The 20,268-nt window shown below is 38.3% G+C and overlaps 1 protein-coding gene across 4 annotated transcripts; it reads left to right on the top strand.

Moving 5' to 3' along the window:
• Positions 1 to 491: 491 nt before the first annotated feature.
• LOC6574899 (G protein-activated inward rectifier potassium channel 3) lies at positions 492 to 19,573 on the top strand. 4 transcript variants are annotated; one of them, XM_015167710.3, is made up of 6 exons: positions 492 to 801; positions 1,763 to 2,378; positions 16,736 to 16,850; positions 17,358 to 18,078; positions 18,140 to 18,376; positions 18,445 to 19,573. In XM_015167710.3, exons 2-6 carry the CDS (start codon positions 1,987 to 1,989, stop codon positions 18,945 to 18,947), a joined length of 1,968 nt encoding a protein of 655 aa, XP_015023196.1. In that variant the 5' UTR covers positions 492 to 801; positions 1,763 to 1,986; the 3' UTR covers positions 18,948 to 19,573. The 4 variants fall into 4 exon arrangements, with proteins under 4 accessions (XP_015023196.1, XP_015023197.1, XP_002000927.1 ...); XM_015167711.3 differs by lacking the exons at positions 492 to 801; positions 1,763 to 2,378 and adding an exon at positions 6,390 to 6,964; XM_002000891.4 differs by lacking the exons at positions 492 to 801; positions 1,763 to 2,378 and adding an exon at positions 11,628 to 12,212.
• The last annotated feature ends 695 nt before the right edge of the window (positions 19,574 to 20,268 follow it).

Below are 20,268 nucleotides of genomic sequence, written 5' to 3'. Positions count from 1 at the left end.
ACTTTGCGCGGCGTGCGAGACAAAGGAGTTGCGCCTGGCATCCGAAGCTTTTGGCCCAGAGCGAGAGCAATCGCTGCCGACCGAGAGCTTTTTATCTCAGCGTCAATCTGATGAACATTACTGTCGGCTATTGACGCATCGAGACTGTCAGTCGCGCAGCGACGATGGCGGCGTTCTGACAGATTTTGATTTGGCATGCTGAAAAGCGCTCGTGCACAACAAAAACAAAAGAATACGAACGAACAAAACAACAAAAGTAAAACAACAAAAACACAAACAAACACGCGCAATGCTTGAAAAGCCGAAGCCTCAGCCGAGACCACGGCGACACCGTTGCCTTTGCCGACGCCGAGGCAACGCCGACGCAGACGCCTCGTTTGCCAACTCGATAAAAGTGTGTGCTACATGACGCTACCGTTACCGGTCGTGATTGTTGTTGCTGCTGGCGCTGCTGCGGCTGCTGCTGCTGCTGCTGGTGCTGCTCACATTTGGATAATAAAACTGGCATCGCGCACTCGAGCGCCAAGTTAATTTGCAAACGCTGCTCATACGCTGCGGAGGCAAGAAGCAAAGCCAAAACACACAGAGCAAAAGCGCCTCTGGCCCCAGTTACTGGCAGTGTGACCAAAGCGCGTGCGTGTTCAGCGTCCACTTTGGCCTTATTCGCAAACACAGCGACAGCAATAACAACAGCGTCAGCTACAGCCACACACACAAACACTCAAAAGACTCAGAGACGCATAGCGCCACGCGCACACAGTCATACCGAACGCTCGCAGTCTTCGTCTCGTGTTGCTCCTCGTAAGTCATTTTTGTTCCAACATTCTTCTTGACTGAGTCGAATATTTTGCTTATTTTTTTTTGGAACTCAAACGCACGCATCGCTCATTTAACGGTTCTTCAGTGCGCGGCTAGCGAGTGCTAAAAATAATAATAATAGAAATTATACGAATTATTTAATTAAAGCACAGCAACGGCAGCATAATTAAGCACTCAAATTGTTTTGTGATTTTCGCACGTTTCGAAGTGAAATCGTTTGTTATACAAAAGTTGTTTTATTTCTCTCTATAACGCGCTGAAAAAAGTAAGCGAGCGTGAAATAAAAAAAAATATATATGTAAACCTATTTGCCTTATGTAGTTCACGATATTTACCAAAAAGTGCATATATCAATTTATGCAATATACAATTTTAATATTTATAAATATTATTAAAAACAACAGCAACAAACCCGGTATCGTTCAATATAAACAAAATTCAAATATTTTGGTGAAAACTTATCCGAAAGTGTTTTGAAAAATTGGCATCAATTCATAATGAACACAGCGAGACTTTTTATATGAACAGCAGCTGTGAACAGCATGAAATTAATCAAATCAGCTCAATCATGTAAACAATTTACATATGAGCTACATTAAGTTATATTTATTCTCTGACATTTTGATAGTTTTGTTTTGAGTTCTTTGACAGGATTTTAGCTCATATAAAATTTAATTTAGCTTCAGGGTGGATAAAGTATAAAAATGAGGAATGAAAAACAGAACCAGCTCGAAAAGCGATAAAAAAAAACAGGGCTAATTATAAAATTAACAACCTCATGAAAATATAAAAAATTTAATTTGATGTGAAATGTTAAATGCAACAACAAGTTCGTCTGCTTATGAAGTTGATTAGTCTATTTGTTAATCGTGACCAAATGAGAATTAAAATCGAAAGCAATCAACATACTGAAATTCATCAACTGGTTTCATTTGGTTTGCAGAACTCAGCAAAAGCGTCTCGATGTTCCACTCCCAAATGCTCAATGTGAAGACGAAAAGTGTGCCCAGTCACGCGCACAGTTTCCCGTTATAACGAATACCACACACACCGACTCCCGCATACACCCAACCAGAAGCACTCACCAAAGCAAGCGACCAAAATAGAGCAGGATCCTAACACATATACATACATACAGATATACTAACTGCTAGACGTAAGTAGTCAATGCCAAATAGAATGATTATGGATAAGACGGAGGTAGCCGGCGAAAGTGCTTGGACGAAGCTGCTCAGCGAGGACAACAGCAAGGCACCTGTCCTCATCAAGTCCAGCAACATCAAAGATGGCAAGCAGACAGCCGCACTCCATGTGGAGCAGCTCAGCATTAATGCGCTGCCAGCGAGCGCCAGCGCTGATCCCGTTGCCGACTCCAGTGCCAACATCGAGCAGGCTTACAATCGCAGCGCCACCTATGGGTCGGGCATCAACAGCGCTGGCGGCGAGTCGAGCGGCAGCGGAACTCTGCTCTCTCGCAAGGAGTCTTTCCTCGGCTCATTTCACAAGCAAATCAGGCGATCGATCAAGGCGGTCAGCGAGTCGCCAGGAGCACTAAATAGGTGAGTGAGCAAATCTATATTCAGATATATGCATACATATATGTATATGTATATATACAAAGACATACATATGCAAAATAATATATAGACCTATAATTAAACACAGTTATGAGATGCTCACTTTGAGCACACTTAAAGTCCAATTAACTGAATTAGACACTGAGGTATTTCATTTTTAAATATAGCCTAGTAACACATATACATATATTTGGTTCACACTCTTAAACTTTATTGTATTAAGTTTTTTCGAGTCTGTCGTATTTGAATATGAATTCAATATTTAAATTAGTTCCAAATATAAGTTTATGAAATAACAACTAAAATTAGCTGCCCTACAGACGCTGGAATAAGAACTCAAGCCGGCTTTATGCCGTGTCATACAAAAACCGGTATTACATTTTTACAAGAACCTCAAAATCCAGACAACTGCGCAAAAGTAAAATTAATGTGATTAAATATCGAATAAAAAACGAATTCAATGTGAATCAACTATTGTGAGAAATTGCTGATATTGCACTTGATAATGTTGCATTAATATAGCATACTTTTCTGATCAAGCATTTAAATTGTCGACCGAATACAGGGTATGTCATGGCTGTGCAGCATTTATGATTTCTGCAAATATTGCGCATACGTCATGAGCGCACGCAATTGGGCCAGGGCTCTTTGCCAAAGATCTGCGAGAAATCTTGCTTGACAATATACTAGATATCGCACTTATGTCATTCGTAAGGCATTTCACAGGAGTGTACACATATACATATACCGATACACACATCGCGCACCTGTTGACTTGGCAAATTGATAGGACATTTGATCAGCTTGGATACACAAATTACGCATGAGCTACAAATACGATATGCATATAGACTATAAAATGTGTGCGATAAAGTAAACGAGGGCCTCAAGTCTTGTACCCTCTCTCTTTGGACCCCACCTCCCACACGCTCCCCCTTTGTTTAGCAATGACAAGTGACACGCGAGCGCAAAAAGAAAACGAAATGAGATAAACTTTCCGTTGATTGGATGAATGACAAAATTAAATTATTTTGATTTAAGGCTGTCGGTGGGTGGACAATTAAATATGATTTCCGCCTACTGCCTGAGCATATAAGTAATTGGGGTTAGATGTGGCATAGAATAGAGCCCGAATACTGAGTGCCGAGTGCCGGGCTCTACAGTACCTGCTGTGCAAATGTAGAAAGATTACTCAGAGGCAACGGCTTGCTTTCGTTTTTGCTTTTGTTGTCAATATTTCAGCTGGGATGAGATGAGAGCTTAGCACAGGTAGCTACTAGTTACCTGTGGCTGGGCTTGGTACGAGTGCTGCGTAAAAGTGTGAATGTTTTGGCGCAGTTCAATTAAGAGAATGAGAATTGTAATGCGCATAATCAATTAATTAATTTTTATTATTTGCTCGCACGAGAGATGAGTTCGGCCAATTAACAAACGTGTTCAACAAATCGTTCGTCTCAATTGGCCATTTGCCAGGGGGATTTCCTCAGCTGTTGTTGGGACAGCAGACGAGAGTTTCGATTAGGCGAATGCAAATCGCACAGGGTCTATATATAGACAACAAGTTAAGCAGATCGCTTTTATGACCAAGAACAGCAACAGCAAATGGATGATGCCCATTTTGTATTTTTCTGTGTAGGCATAGGTCAGTCCGGCATTTGGCCCCATTGATTGCTTTCTATATCGACAAACGAGTCGTATGATTAATTTTCTAAATTTCTATCAATTCCCTGGGCTGATTTCTCTGTCTGTGCTTACTCGCCAAATGTTGGAGTAAATTATTAACGAGCTTTTGTTGATAAACAGGTTTTTCATCCATTGTTTCGCACATACATTTCTATCGTCCGCGAATCGAAGATGCAAAAACAATTCAACTGAAAATTCTGTACAGTCGAAAATGTTGCCATTGAGTCATATATATATAAATATATGTTTTGCTAATATATCTTATTTATTTTACTTAATGCTGTATAATTCTAAGAATTTATTCAAGATAAAAATGTTTGATATATATAATATATTCGAGTGTTTTGCAAGAATATTTTGCAAATTTGCAATATGTTAGCTTTCATATCATTAACATTGTAAGCTGATGTTAACCTAATGTTAATCTAACATAGAAAGCTGTAAAGCGCACTTATTTAAACTATTCTATGGGCCTTGTTTATGTAATCAGCTGTTCTAGCGGTTGATATCGATGCGCATATCATGTGATTACAAAACTTTGTACTATACTCTAAGGTCAACTGACTGTATGCATGGTAGAGTATTTATTCTTCACATTTTGTATTTGCTTCGTTGTTATTTTTGTTGCTGTATTGCCGTCATTTCTGATAGCTGCAAATTAAAAATGATGAGAGACCTATATAAATTTCTAAACAAACTTTTTACGCATTGAAACTCTTATCTCTGAACAGACAGACATACATACATACATACATACGTGTGTATGATTTCCAAAAGTCGAGTGTCGCTGAGTGCAGATTGCATTTAATTAAATAAAGTTAAATGCTGGCACAACTCCTAATTGGCGATAATGTTGAACAGCGTCTGTTCCGCCCGCCGGCCACGCCCACACAGCTGACTAAATATTGCAGTTAATTGCGATGGCTTAAGCGCGTGTTGCAATAAAAACAACAACAGCAGCAATAACATCAACAATAACAATAACAATGCGAATTATTGCAACTGCGACCGTTAACAGACGTCGCAGCTTTTCACATTTTTCATGCACTTTGCATATTTACATGCTTGCATATTACGTATACGCGACGTAAGCCCGCTTTATGGCACAGCCAATGCCGTCGGCGTCGCCTGCTGCCGCGTTAATTGTCGTGATTTAATCGGCAAGAATATCACTGTGTATATAAATCTTTTCGCAAAGCCGCCTAAAATTTACAATTAATTTTATTTGTTTGCGTTTGTTGCATGGCGCAACGCGCCGGCGTTTTGCTTCTTTTTTTTTTTTCCTTTCCTCTGTGTTTGTGTTTGCTATTTGTGAAGCCTATACTAACAAGCAAAAAAAGAAAAAAAAAAAAACAAAGTTGTTATCAGCTATTGTATTTCATTTTGGTTTTGCGTCTTCCTACTATTGTTGTTTTTTCTGCTGCTGCTCTTAGTTTTTGCTTGTGTTTAACAGCCTGCTGCTGCTGCTGCTGTGCTGCGGCAGTGCCTGTTCTTGCTAGCGACGCGGCGTGCTGTTATCGGTTCCTCCACTCACAGTGAGTTGAAATAAAAAGAAACAACGCTGTCAACTGAGCGTTTCAGTTTGGTTTCAGCCGTCTTCGCAGAAAGTAATACACCTGCGCTATAATTCAGCGTCAACGACGACGCCGACGCTGCTTCTGTTTGCGCGGCACTTCGCTCAGTCAAGCGCGCTCTCTGTCTTACTCTCTCTGTTTCTCAGCAACAGCATCTCTTCTACGCGGTCGTGTGCTCTCTCGCTCTCAGTTCGTTGCACGATCAACGGCGACGGCGTCGCTGCTGTAAAGTTATTTAAACGCATTTTACATGCAACGTCAGTTGTAAATGAGACGCCGCTTAAATAATTACAAACGGATGAACTGTAAACTGAATACGAAATAACAATAACCGTTACCGCTTAAACTACAAATACACTTCGTTTCGCCCGCTTCAATTCAAAAGTAAATTGTTACGCTCTGTCGGCCGGAGCAGACGCTGTGTGAATAATGCGCGCTTTTGTTTATTTCAAAATAAAAACCATATTCGCCTTTCCAACCACAAAAAGAACGCATTTCTGAAAGAGCGAAAAGAGTGGAATTCGATTTGTGTGTGTGCTTTTTCAGAGAGTTGCCAAGCAATAACAACAACAACATCAACCGAATAATAATAACAAAAGCATCAAAAGGCTGTCAATCGTAGCCCAGAGCCCACAGTACCCAGATTCAGCGATAACGTCATCTGTCGCTTACCAGTATTATAAAAAAAAAAAAAAAACAACAACATCCACACAAATTAATAATAATAAAAAAGTGCTCGAATCTTTTTGTTTCAAAATACAAATATCAATTATAATAATTGTAATACAATTGCTGCTGCTGCGGCTGTCGTCAAGGTTGTAACAGGAGCGCGGAGAGCATTTTATTTTTGCTAGCCGTTCGACCGAGGAGGAGCTGTCACTCGTCAGACACACATACGCACACTTGTATAATTATACAACTATACGTTTAGATACGAACATATTCCTCTTTCTGTTTGTTTGCTGTCGCCGCGCTGCTGCTGTTGCTGCGGCTGCCGCTACTGCTGCTGCTGCCCGTCCGTTACATTTTAGTCGCAGCCGCGTCAGCGACGCCGCGTGTTGTCGCCGCGTTTTCGCCGACCTCAAAACAAAACACACAAAACAACAAAAAATAGCGCAAAAAAGACACAAAACTAAAATATATACAAAACTCAAACTCACACACACACAAAGACTTAGCAACGATTTGTGTTGTATAACGCACGCGTGTGCATTGAATTTAAAGCATCTTAATATTTTGCACGCATTTCCTTTCGGGCAACATGAAGCGTCTGATGACCTGGGAGCGCGATCTGGTCGATGCTATGTACGAGTAAGTCACACACACACACATCAATGTATATCTGAAAGCAGTTAAACTGTTTGTTAAACGATTGTGTTTATCAAGAGTAATTAATTGTAAGTAGTGCTGCAGCTTTTCAAGTGCATTGTTTTGTTTTGCAACACATTCGTTTGAGGCCTGTGTCCAATGCCGCTCCTTAAGCAACAAACTTGTTTCACTTGCATTGAACTCGACTCTTGACAGCCGTGCACAGTGTACGGTGTACAGTGTACATTGTACAGGGTACAGCGCGCAACAGCTGCCAAAATCAAAACAAAAACAAAATAACAACAACGTCATCTATGTTTTATAATATGTTTCAGTGCCGACTGCAAAGCATGAGAATGTGCCCAGGCCAGAGCACTGCATGGCAACTGCATATATTATGAGCAGCGTCTCACTCTTATACTACAGCAGCTGCTTACTGCGAATTTCGAAGAGTGGCCGCCATAACAGACGCATGCATTCTTTGCTGCCTGCGCCGGTCACTTAGTACACTGTACTCCAGACATTCCTCACTCTCCCTCTCCTCTCTCTTTCATTGTTATGCTGTCTACACCCACAACAACTCTCACTCGCTCTCTTCTACTGTCTGATCTCTGGCTCGGGGTAGCACGCATCGAACAGCAAACAGTGTTGCCTGGTAAGCGGGGCAGCACAGTAACGTTAGCGGCAGGGGGCGCTTTTTATGCCGTTGACGGAATTTAAATGCCGGCGTTTACCTTTATAAATAAATTAGAGGCCGGCAACAATGCCTGGCGCTTACTTGAGTTGCTACCAAAATTAATGAGCCGCAAATCGAATGGCTTTAGAGTATTTCCCGGTGTCGCACACTTATTTGTGTACACAATATCGTATCTAAGGCTATGGCTCTTTCAAATTGCTGTCTAAATTTATATAAACAAATAGAAATTGTTGGCAGTCGATATGTTTGAATGTCTGATAGATAACGAGGCTTGTATTAAAATCCGCGAATTTAGTTCAAGGCGAATATGTGAATAGAAGTCAAGTCTCGAAAGTAATTGCCTGTATTCGAAGTACATGCTTAAAGTCCATAAACGAACTGTTAAGTATGCAGTGTTTTGAGCAGACTGTACCTGTTTCCTGCCTACTCAGTGCACGTCTTTGTGCCTCGATAAAGAGGCGTAAGTGACAATGAAATACAAGTTTTTTAATGTTTCCTTTTCATTTCGTATATAGTACTTTCAACTGAATGGTTTATAGCACATCGGAATCGGAATATCGTCATATTCAACCATTATATATTCATTTCGGGCAGCTGTACTACTTTTGTGCAGACTGTACTCCGCTTGAAGATGTAGAAAGCGTGCAGTCATTAGGCTAACAAACCGCACATGTTGACAATCATTTTAGATGCTCGCTTAACTGTTTCAGCCGCAGCTTTGTCACATGCCTAAATACATATAAAAAAGCATATATATATATCTATATATATATATGTATGTATGTATTTTTGTAGTTATTATATCCATTAGTGTTTGCCCGGCTTATTGTGCGGCTGTGTACTTTTCCGTTTTATTTACAAGCCAGACTGTGTGACAAGTGGCTAAAGCAGATAATAGCAAAAACAAAATGGGAACAAAAAAAAGCAAAGTTGGCCATGAGCAAATCATGTTGATAAAGCCATGCATGTCTTCCTTCCATTATTAGCACTTGAACGGAGCCGTGGAGCTGAGTCTGAGTCTGAGTCTGGTGATTCATGAAAAGATGCCGCGACACGCTTATTGAGCATGCCAGTCCACCAAATGTAAATACAGCCACAAACTCAGATACAGATACATAAATATAGACACGCGGAGATATTTATGGATATACTTTTAATATTTGTTCAAGTCTTTTAGTTAAGACATTCACGTTAATGTGGAAAGTTCAATAATGATTTCAGCGAATTTTTGGGCCTGTTAATTAAATGTGCATACATCGGATTCTCGCTCGAAGTTATTGCAATGCCTGAAAGGGTCTTTGTTGGAATTTTATATACATATATATTTGTAGATGTGTGGAATTTTACCAAAGTCGGGTTCAAATTCCAACGGCAAAATATGTTTGCTAATTATATGCTATATTCATTAACTATTTTTATTTTTGATTATTATTTTTTTAGCATGACCAAAAGTTGAGATTAGCGATAGTAATTTTAAAACTGAGCTGAACTCTGACAGATAAAACTTAAATAGAAACTAAACTAAGATCGATCGAAGCTTTTAGACACATCAGGAAATGAGTCTGAGAATATTTCGGGCCATTTTCAACTTTTTAAATAATACAACAAAAATAATGCTAATCAAATTCTATGAATTCAGATTTATAATAGAGAGTATGATTGCTTATCAAATTTACGTAGTCGATTAGTGGCTGACTCAACATATTGTTTAGTATGTTTATTGAAATTTCAATAGAGCTTATTTGGAAGAAGTAATTATATCATATAATATATATAGAAGACCATTTGAAGCATAGAACTGAAAATCCAAACTGCGTCTTTTAAAATATCTTCATTATGTCTAAAGATTTCAACAATTTCAAATGCTATGAAAGCTTTCATTACTTAACGAATTAATATATCACTATATATGTATAATCTGATCTGGCAATCGCTTTGCTTCATTAATATCTATGATAATTATTGAATCTCACGGCTATAAATCATTTAAGAGCACATGCTAATATGACGCAAATGATATATTATCTGTTAACGATCATTTCAAAGTAAAATGTTGATCACCTTTTCACGTCTGCGTATTAAGGAATCAACTTGAAATGCCATTTTTCAACATGTGCCACGCATGATGTGTCTTACATATTATAAATTAAATTCAAACCAGTTTAGATTACATTTCTAGAGAACTAGAGCTACGCAGTCAGATATGTTATATGTCTGCATGTATGTCTGTAGGTAGTACTTATCTTACTTATCCAAAAACAAATTTAACGAGAGGTCTTTGAACTGCTCTGCTCAGTGGCGCATAAATTACAAGGCCAAGTTCTTATATCTCTAAGTATGACTGCGAAGAATGTTTCATAGCCGGCAAGATAAATGTTGTCTGTCTCTTAGTCACAATCAAAGGTTTTGGTTTGTTTTGTTTGTACCGCTATCAACGCTTGACTACAAATTATTTTAAATCAGGTGCGTCACGAAGCTTACAGAGATTGCTCAATATGAATGATAAAGGGTATCAATTGTTTGCGTAGTTTGTTGTCAAATTTTATTTTCCCTGTAAAATTACTCACGGATCTATTAGCACACGAAGGCATTCATAAGACTCGGGTACTTTCCAATAGCTGTTTTATTTACACAGTTAATTTTTAGATTCGTGATACACACGCGCGATTAGATATATAGAGACAAGCACTGGCTTGTGCAGACGATCAGTTGATTGATGGATTGATAAGAATTGGCAGATCTAATCAGACTTATCAATTAACTACTTGTAAAACTATTCTTTGCAATTTTGAAGTATTTTAGAAGCTACTAGCATTCCTTTCTCTATGGCATCTATGGACGTTCAATGCATGTGGATCTATTTTTAATCGATCTCTTGGCGGAGAGCGGTGTGAACCGGTTTGAGCAAAAGCGGAATACCAGATATACAAATATTTACATATGTATATATTATATTCATATGTAGGTATATATATATATATATTCTATATGCACGAACTTTCAGCATCTGTATATATAGGATTCATTCTGCGTTTCGAAATAAATTTGACAAAAACATTTCCACATGCTAAAAGCATGTATATCATCTATAGAAGATATACTCGTGAATAAATATTATATGTGTATAATTGTAGGAAAGTCTATGGTCCATAAAACACATGCACAATTAAAGTTCTTAATTCTTAAGCATTTGTGGTATAATTGTAAAACCAAGCATTCTGTTTCATAATGGGATCTCAGTTGATAAAACATATTTCGCTCAGCAGAACGGTTTACAAATTTGCTAATCTAAATATAATAACAGCAATTTAGCACTCGGATCTGGGGTTTTGAAACTGCGATTTGGCAGAGTTAAACATATCGGCTTAAAGCAACACTCGAATAACATAAACAAATCTTGTTTCTCGGGATTAATCGGCAAAAATGTCTCGCTTGACGCCCAAATATGAGCTAGGTGTATTATTAATGAACTTACTTTTAATATTAGATGTACTATATATAAAAAAAAAAATATATATATATATATATATATATAAAGCTCGATATCTTAATGGACTCAGGTGTGGGCTTACATGTATATGGCATGTCCGATAACTGTCCACTACAGCTAAAGCTCTCTCTTTATATATGTACATATATATAGATATAGATATAGATATAGATATAGATATATAAGTCTTTGCCCTATCGACCGACCGAACGATCGGACATGTGTAAATGCGAGTATCGAGGTGTTTGGCTGCGAGTGTATTGAGAATGTGGAACGTATGTAGATCGAGTGCGGCCAGAATGAAAGAGATATCTAGTGGTAAATATCTGTCTGTCGGTGTGTGGGGGTATGAGTACGAGTACGGGCATGGGTATGGGTATGTCTGTGGGTACTCGCTCTGGTATTTGCATAGCATTCGCATTCGCCTTCAATGTGTTTTAATTTGCCAGCCAGTTGGTAAAATGTTGCTCGATCGGTCGGTTCGCCTCAGTCAGAAAAAGAAAACATAAAACACCGAAATTCATCAAATACGCTTTTTAGAACTGATCGCGTATAGGGCTGTGTTGAGGGCTCTTAAGTTCTGATTAACAATGATAAAACGAAACGCCAAAAGTGATTTTCAAGAGTGTTTTCAAAAGTGTTTGGCAAAATGTTGAGAAATGACTTTAATGACTTATCTTCGGGCTGGGGCTATACGGCGCGTCGTCGCCTGCTGCAGAAGCATTGTCTCTGTTTTATTTTTATAACAATGACAAACTAGAACAAGATATAATAAAAAACACAGCTCTGAATTTGTGTGCGAACGCTAAAAAAAAAGAAAAAGAAATAAACGCAATTCTACAACTTTTTTGGCCTCTCTCAATCGAAAGTAACGAGCTCAGTATTTGATTTGAAGTATTTTTCAAGTGTTTACAACAATTCGGCACGATCCTCTGTCGAATCGATATTTGACAATCGATAGCAGCAAAGATGTCGGAGTTGCGGCGCAGTTTCAGCCGCCTATCGATGATCGTTTATCGGGCAACGCATTCCAGTGAGCAGTCCTGGCGCGAGGAGCTGCTGAGGTACAGTCAACACTCGTTGGAATGACCAGAGTGATGTTCAAAGTGGGCAGCTAAAGGAGTTAAATAGTTAGGGAAAAGTGAATTTAGTGGGCTTAGATTTTACTAGAGAAAGCAGATTAATAAATGAAAACCATTTCTGGTTGACTTTTTACCGAAAAACAAACAAATATCGATTTATTTGTACGATTTCGCTGATACATATATTGATGTTGTTTATTGCTGACATTGAACTCTTCTTGTCGAAAGATATATGTTTTTTAGTATAGATATATGCTTATAATTCGTTTGAACAAGTGTTCAGCTGTGAGCGCTAAAAGCTAGTTAGTATGTCTACATATATATATTCAAATGAATGTATATACATAGACCGATGTGCGTATATCTGCTTAAACTGTTGTTTAATTGAATGCTGCCACAAATATTAGCATGCAACGCCGCTCATTACTGCCCCCTAGCAATTGTTTAAAGCATAGCTATAAATATATACTAAATACATATACATATACATATACATATATATCTATACATATCTATAGGCATCATCTATGTACTACACCACACATACGACTTAAAACATCTGCTCTGCTTTGTTCCGCTCTGTCTATATAGAAACAGCATTTCAACAAATTTTGTTTACCCGGCGCACACGTTCTTCTGTGTTCAAAGCTTGACAAATGTATCTACATATATATGTATATTCTAGCTGTACCTTAAGTCCACATTCATATCTATAGACTGCACAATGCACACTTTCTTTATATACTTTCCTGATGACTTTTGGCATTTTGCTTCTTGGCACTGAATTTGCCCAAAATGAAATTGAAATATGACTTTTATCGTGTATTTGCAACATTTTCTGGCATGATATATGTGTAAACCAAATATATAACAACATATATCTTATATACAACATGTAGTTCTAGCGATACGAATTAACAAATTTTTACCTTGTTTCGGTGCTTGCACCCAGTTGGGTTCAGTTGTTTGACTTTGAACAAGTTCACAAAAAATATCAACTGATCTAGTTTATAAGCGGAAATTCATTTGCAGTAAATAATACAAACGAAAAGCTAAAACAGTCCAGAAACATCCCAGCTATAAATCTATATTTATTATTCATAAATAGTTTACTCTGTGGTGGGGAAAGCCCAGCTAGAAAATAATTAGATTTATGCCGAAATTCTAGTATATGCATATAATGGTTTAAACAAATGTTTAGCTCTAGCTCTAATTTTGTATATGAAAATATAGCTGATAGTATTTATTTTCTTTTTTAAAGAACTGGCTAGAATTTGGTAAAAAAAAGAAAAAAATCCAGTATGAACTGCTATTGATTGGCTTGAAAATCATTTCGATTTGGTGTCTTAGGTCAGTTTTGTATTTTGTTTTTTTTTTTCTTTATCTCGAAACATTTAATTGCGTGCAATTAGCTAACTCTACTTATCTGACTGGAGCAATGGAGCGTAGCACAAAAAAAAATTTAGAATGAAGATAGCTAAGTTTTACATAAAATATATAAATATAAAATATACGTAAAATATACCTTGAATTTATATATATACCTATATAATTTACTACTGATAACCCTTTTTTCTATCTTCTATATAAAGCTGTTTAAGCTCTTTATCTCCCTGAGCTGATCTTTTTGCGAGTCTAACACAGAAACCCTTGGCAATGACTCAGTGCGATTCCATTGAACTTGCTTACCTGCCTTTGGCAACAGCATTAGATATACGGCTCGTACAGCCCCCGATAGTTTAGTCATCTTGTTCATAATTGAAGCTAAGCTGCAGTTAGCCAAACGAAAACGAGAGTGCAGTAGTTGAAGGCATGCTCGACTATGAAGTATACCCTGTAAACCATTTATGTAGAAAATATAAAAAATAAATGACTATAACTTGACTTCCAATTTATTTAATTGCAATATGATCAAGATAGAAAATATGAGAGCTTTTCTTTACTATATGAAAACTTCATAGAATTACGCTAAGGTAAAATAAGACGAAATGAATTAGTGGAGGAATGCGAGAAGAGAAAATGTTGGAAACAAATTTACAATATATTTACATCTATAAATGGGATGTGAGCATACATACATATACATAGCGAAAGTAGATGAAATAAAGAACGAATCATTAGACCCATATTTGTATGAGAATCCCCAATATGTATAAACATATGGCATATTTTTAACCAGAATTGATAACTGGCTCGGCTGTTTACACCATTTTAAGGCATATAGGGTATAACTGTATGACATTGCTTAAGAGACCGGTTTATTTGCATGCGATTACTTAGAAAACAAACACAAATTTCGAAAGCTTTAACTAATGAATGTTATTGTCAAGTTCGATGTCAATTTCCACGAATTTTTGCACAGCTCGAAATGACTGGAGCAATGCACGGCAAACCATTTATTAATATCCGGAGTTGACATCAGCATGAAGAAGAAGACAAAAAGAGAAGAAACTCAGTTGGGGAGTTGTCAAGTTGAGTGATGGTGGAGTGAGAGAGAGAGAGAGAGAGAGAGAGAGAGAGACAGACAGAGAGTGCTAAACAGAGCTCCTCTTTTAATTATAAGAGTAGCAAAAAGCCGATTGAATAGTTCGAAAAGCTCTCTTCGCACTTTGCTTGAGCTTTGGCTTTCGACTCAAGAGTCAGTTACAAGCGAGCTTTGAGCGCCATCGATTTGTGGAAGGTTTGCATAAGTAACCAGAATAGCAGAGATGGTGCGAGCAGAACAAGCTGATAAAGCGTGAAATTGCAATGAAACGCAATATATTTGCGTAAAATTCAGGTATGCACGACGAACAGATGCGCTTTAAAATATAGAATATTGATAAAGTTCTCTGTTTCTACTCCGAATCGAATGAGATTATGAGAGCTAAAACTAGATCAAACAAATCTCTTATTCTCTTAACCAAATGAAATTTATTCATGTCTCCGCAAATCTCTCCGAGCTGTCTCTCCTCTCATAATGAGAATCAATCACACAATTCTCCATTTCGACATCTCTGTCCTCTTATGAGTGCGTGCAGAGTATGCAAAACGCACAATGAGAAGCGAAATGCATTCATCTCTGCTATTGTTATCGCTACTTTTTGATGTAAGTAGCGTTACAATTTACAGTTAAAATTTGCGATTACTGTAATCGTAGCTCCAAATGGCCTGACCATCCAATTGGCTTCGCAGTGCGAGTTTGACTGTTGGTCGCGATTGTGTGAAAGCTTTCAGCACAGAGCTTTGGCGGAAAGCTCCCGAATTTTTCGTTAAGCTAAGGATCGCCGCTATATACCTACATACATACATAGATACATATATACATATAAAAAAATACTTTCAATTGAAATTGATACTTTCAATTGATCTACCAAACTGCAACTCTTCATGATCGTCATACCTGTCTTTGTGATTTTCGTGTGCTGCTGCGGCATTTTACTAGAGACTCTACACTGGTAATTGGTTTAGCTGAAAAGCAAATATTCTTATTTACATAGTAAGGCCTGGATAGCTCTTAGCCCTTGAACCTCTACAACAGTGAGTCTTTTGTTGCTTAAAAATAAAATAAATGTGTGCTTTACATATAGGCGTGGAAATTAAAGATATATATGCATATGTACATTTCCTGTTTTTGCCATGATTTATCAAGCGCAATGTCAATGGACAGTGTGCTGCAACTTTATGTTTGTATCTCTTGTTGCCAGGCAATTATAATACCTATTGCTTCTTAATTGTGTCCATGCAATTATATCAGAGATCTATAGAGCTATTATATTTCTTTAATACGTTTTACATCACCTCCTTATATGTCCTCCACATCTGATTATTGAAAAATTTTAACTTATTTCATTTTTCATTATAAAATATTCCTAAATTCTGTTATCAACCCAAGTCGGGCAGCACTTGCTAATAATTCAATCTGCGCTCACTTGGGGTACTTAAAAAGTACAAAATTGACAAGATGACAACAGATGTTATGAACTGAGATGGCATGCACCAAATGGCATACATATATAGGCTATCAGCTCTATTGATAAGAGAGACACATAAATAGCAATGCGACAACAAAGGCTAAGAAATCGTTTAGCTGGTTGTAAATACAGTGGATGCTCGCTTTGACTCTATATACATATGTATACACATTTGTATATATTCTATTTCCAAAATAAAATTTACAATTTATACTAAGAATCAAATTCTATTAATAAAACTTCTTTCAGGAAATGAGAATCTTTTTTATGGAAAAAAGCATTTAATGTGGGAAAGCATTTATCTTTCTATTTTTTAAATTTATTAAGAGAAGACTAGGAGAGATTGTGTAAACAGTAAATGTAAAGATGCCTAGCTAAAAAAATAAGAAAATTATATTTATATTCTTTTTCTTTTTCTTCTTTTCTCTGCAGTCTATACAGTTTTATGAATAAATTAAGCTAAGCATTAAAGTAATGAATTACCGGCATAACCATAGTAAATTCCAGGTGCCAGAAACTAACTCTCTCTCTCTCTCTCTTTCTCTACAATAGGTATCGGCAGACGCGCTTTAGCTCGCGCCGCATGCGAAAACGTGTCGTGTTCAAGCATGGCGAATGCAACGTGGTGCAAGGAAACGTGGCCAAGAGACGCCGCCGTTATCTGCAGGTGAGAAGTCTGTTTTATATTTAGCTAAAGATAAACGCACACATACATAATATAATATATATGTATGTATATGCGTCGTTGGGACTATGCAAATGCAGGCATATTTAAATTTACCTTCTATTCGCTCCAATTATCCAACTCAAGTCAAATGCTCCAAAGCAAAAATGCGCCAAGTAACGATAAGAAATGCAAATGTGAAAGAAGGCCTAGGAGCGGGAGGTTTGGTTCTTTTAGCACATTTTACTTTATAGCGAGTATCTAAACCATAGTTGAACTGGTTCCATATTGCTCTTTCCATTTGCTGCTATTAATATTAAACGCATCGTTATACTAAAATAGTTACAGATTTAGCTAATTAATTAGCCGAATTGAGTCAAACGTCTCAGCTAAGATTCAAGCATGGAATATTTAGTTCATGAACTGATAGATTTTGAGCTTTGGGCCTTGAACTACTCTAAACATCTCTCTCCTTCTTCTCTCTCCCCCTCTCTACCATCCATTCTGCAGGACATCTTCACCACCCTCGTGGACGCTCAGTGGCGCTGGACGCTGCTGGTGTTTGCGGCCAGTTTCGTCATCTCTTGGGCGTTCTTTGGCGTGATCTGGTGGATCATAGCGTTTGCCCACAACGATCTGGAGTATATATATCTGCGCAATACACAGCCGGAGCTGATTGCCAATATGACGCACACGGTGTGCGTGACGGAGGTGAAGGGCATGATGACGGCCTTCCTGTACTCGGTGGAGACGCAAACGACCATCGGCTATGGCAATCGCTATGTGACCGAGGAGTGCCCGGAGGCCATATTTACGATGTGCATACAGTGCATCACGGGCGTTTTCATTCAGGCCTTTATGGTGGGCATTGTCTTTGCCAAACTGTCGCGGCCCAAGAAGCGCGCCCAAACGCTGCTCTTCTCCAGGAATGCGGTCATCTGTCATAGGGATGGAACACCGTGCCTGATGTTCCGTGTCGGTGATATGCGCAAGTCGCACATCATCGAGGCTCATGTCCGTGCCCAGGTCATACGCAAGAAAGTGACCAAGGAGGGTGAAGTGCTGCCCTTTTATCAGCAGGAGCTGCATGTGGGCGCCGATGGGGGAGAGGATCGGCTGATGTTCATCTGGCCAACGACCATTGTGCACAAGATCGATCGCAATAGTCCGCTCTACATGCTCTCCGCCTCGGATATGCTCAAGGAGCGGTTCGAGGTGGTCGTCATGCTGGGTAAGTTTCACATTAAATCTCAATCAATTCTGTCTCTAATGTTTGCACCTTCGGCGCACAGAGGGCGTCATCGAGTCCACGGGCATGACGACGCAGGCTCGCAGCAGCTATTTACCCTCGGAGATACTGTGGGGCCATCGGTTCGTCAATGTGGTGTCCTTTCGCAAGGAGACGGGCGAGTACGAAGTGGACTACACGCTCTTCAACAACACCTACGACGTGGACACGCCCCTGTGCAGTGCCAAGCAGCTGGACGAGCTCAAGTCGGAGTGCACGCGCAGTGCCAAGAGCGGCATAGGTAAGCCAATCTCTGGTCCATTTCAATGAAGCATATTAAACTTACTAAAATTTATCTTTATTGATCAGTGCCCTTTGGGGATCGTACGCTCTCCACGGCCAGCATGTTCCAGCGCATTGCATCGGCCGCGTCTGTGGATCACCTCGATCCGGCCAGCGATGAGTCGTTGGACTCGGGCCGTTTGCAAATACGCTCGCATTCCATACCGAACGGCGTCCTGCCCAGCGAACTGGAGCCACTTAACAACAACAACAACAACAATCACCATGGCCATGGCAAGCACGGCGCATCGTTCACCATGGGCGGCCACAATATATCCATAACGACAACGGCGCCCAGCATACCCAACCTAACAAGTATTAATGAGAGAACCAACTCCGGTAATTCCATAAACAGCAGCAACTACAGCAACAACAACAGTCTCAGTGCGTTGAATACGATAGCAGCTGCAACCGCTGCACCACCGGCCGGAGCTGCTGCTACCGGCAGCAACAGCAGCAGAGTCAAGCAAGCGAATCCCCGACGACTGAGCATCAAACAGGATCAGCTGCCCATCGATTCCATGTGCTGATATTCAACCCGAGCGCGCGGAGCGGACCCAAACTGATGTTGTATTTTAAGTGTAGGCTCCTAGAAATCTAGTTAGAGTACATAACATATATACATATATACATATAGATTGATAGATAGATGTAAGCAGAGCGCTCACTCAGATGTAGCTCTGTTAGCTGTGAACTCCTAAAGATCCCTAACAAGCGCATACACACTCCCCCTCCCCTTCTATACCAGCAGCAAGTCCTGACCGACCATCTGGCTTGTATTCAAAAAGCAAACACTAAAACTTGATGATAATTGATGATTTTAGTATATTTTTTTCCGTTAGTGTTAGTTTTAAATGAATTTACTATAGATAAGCTCAAATTGATATTATAACAACAACAAAAACAAATACCGAAAACGATATAATGAAACCAAAATACTGCAACTTCCATGTAGAGTCGTATAAAGTCTTCAACTATATAAAGCTCATGAATGTGAATGAATGAAGAAAACAAAATGAAATGTAATATGATTTTTAAAGCTACCTTTTGCGATGATTGTTCAATATCTCAATTACTCAATACATAAATATTCCAAATTATAGCTGTTATAAATAATGTGTGGACAATAAATGGAATGAGCATATGTGAATGTTAATTGATATATTTTATTTACATATTAAGTGTCGTAAAGATTATAAAAATGAAAAGACCGAGAATATACGAAACACCTGATTGAATATATTATATAAATATATATACAAAATACAACCTGTTTTATTTTAACATTTATAAACTTGTTTTGCATTTTGCGACAGCCATAAATATTCCTCTAAACTGTTTAAAGCGAGTTTAAAAAATACATTCCTGCATAAAACGAATGCATACTTTTTGTTGCATACTTTTAGGCATTCGAAAAATTCTTAAATTTAGTCATTAGCAGGGATGAAGTAAATATATATGGACTTCTGCTTGATTATAGATTATGGAGTACGCCAACCAGTGAATATACCAACTATATAAAAGACAATGTTATTTATATTATTAATTTTTCTTCCTTTTATTTATTTTTTTTGTTTTTGTTTCTCGAAGCATACAAGTTTCTCGATTAAAATCCACATGCACATTTATATAGGAAACACTCAGACAACTGTGTAGGAGATGATATAGTCTATGCTTATATTTATTATACATCCATCTTTGTGTATAAGCAATATTATCCCGCTCAATAATGAGATTTTTTAGATGCAGCCCACATATCATCGTATGTTGGTTAATAAAAGAATTGCATAAAATATTCAAAACATAAGTACTTTTACTTTTACTTTTAATTTAAATATATGTTAATATAAT

Source organism: Drosophila mojavensis, unplaced genomic scaffold (assembly GCF_018153725.1).
Source record: "Drosophila mojavensis isolate 15081-1352.22 unplaced genomic scaffold, ASM1815372v1 contig_231, whole genome shotgun sequence".
Classification (NCBI taxonomy): Eukaryota; Metazoa; Arthropoda; class Insecta; order Diptera; family Drosophilidae; genus Drosophila; species Drosophila mojavensis.
This window is presented reverse-complemented; position numbering and strand designations above follow the sequence as displayed.

Coding starts and splice junctions, on each gene's coding strand:
- LOC6574899 (XM_015167710.3), top strand. CDS start 1,987: ATGCCAAATAGAATGATTATGGATAAGACGGAGGTAGCCGGCGAAAGT. Junction 16,851..17,357: donor GACGCCGCCGTTATCTGCAG/GTGAGAAGTCTG, acceptor TCCATTCTGCAG/GACATCTTCACCACCCTCGT. Junction 18,079..18,139: donor CGAGGTGGTCGTCATGCTGG/GTAAGTTTCACA, acceptor TTCGGCGCACAG/AGGGCGTCATCGAGTCCACG.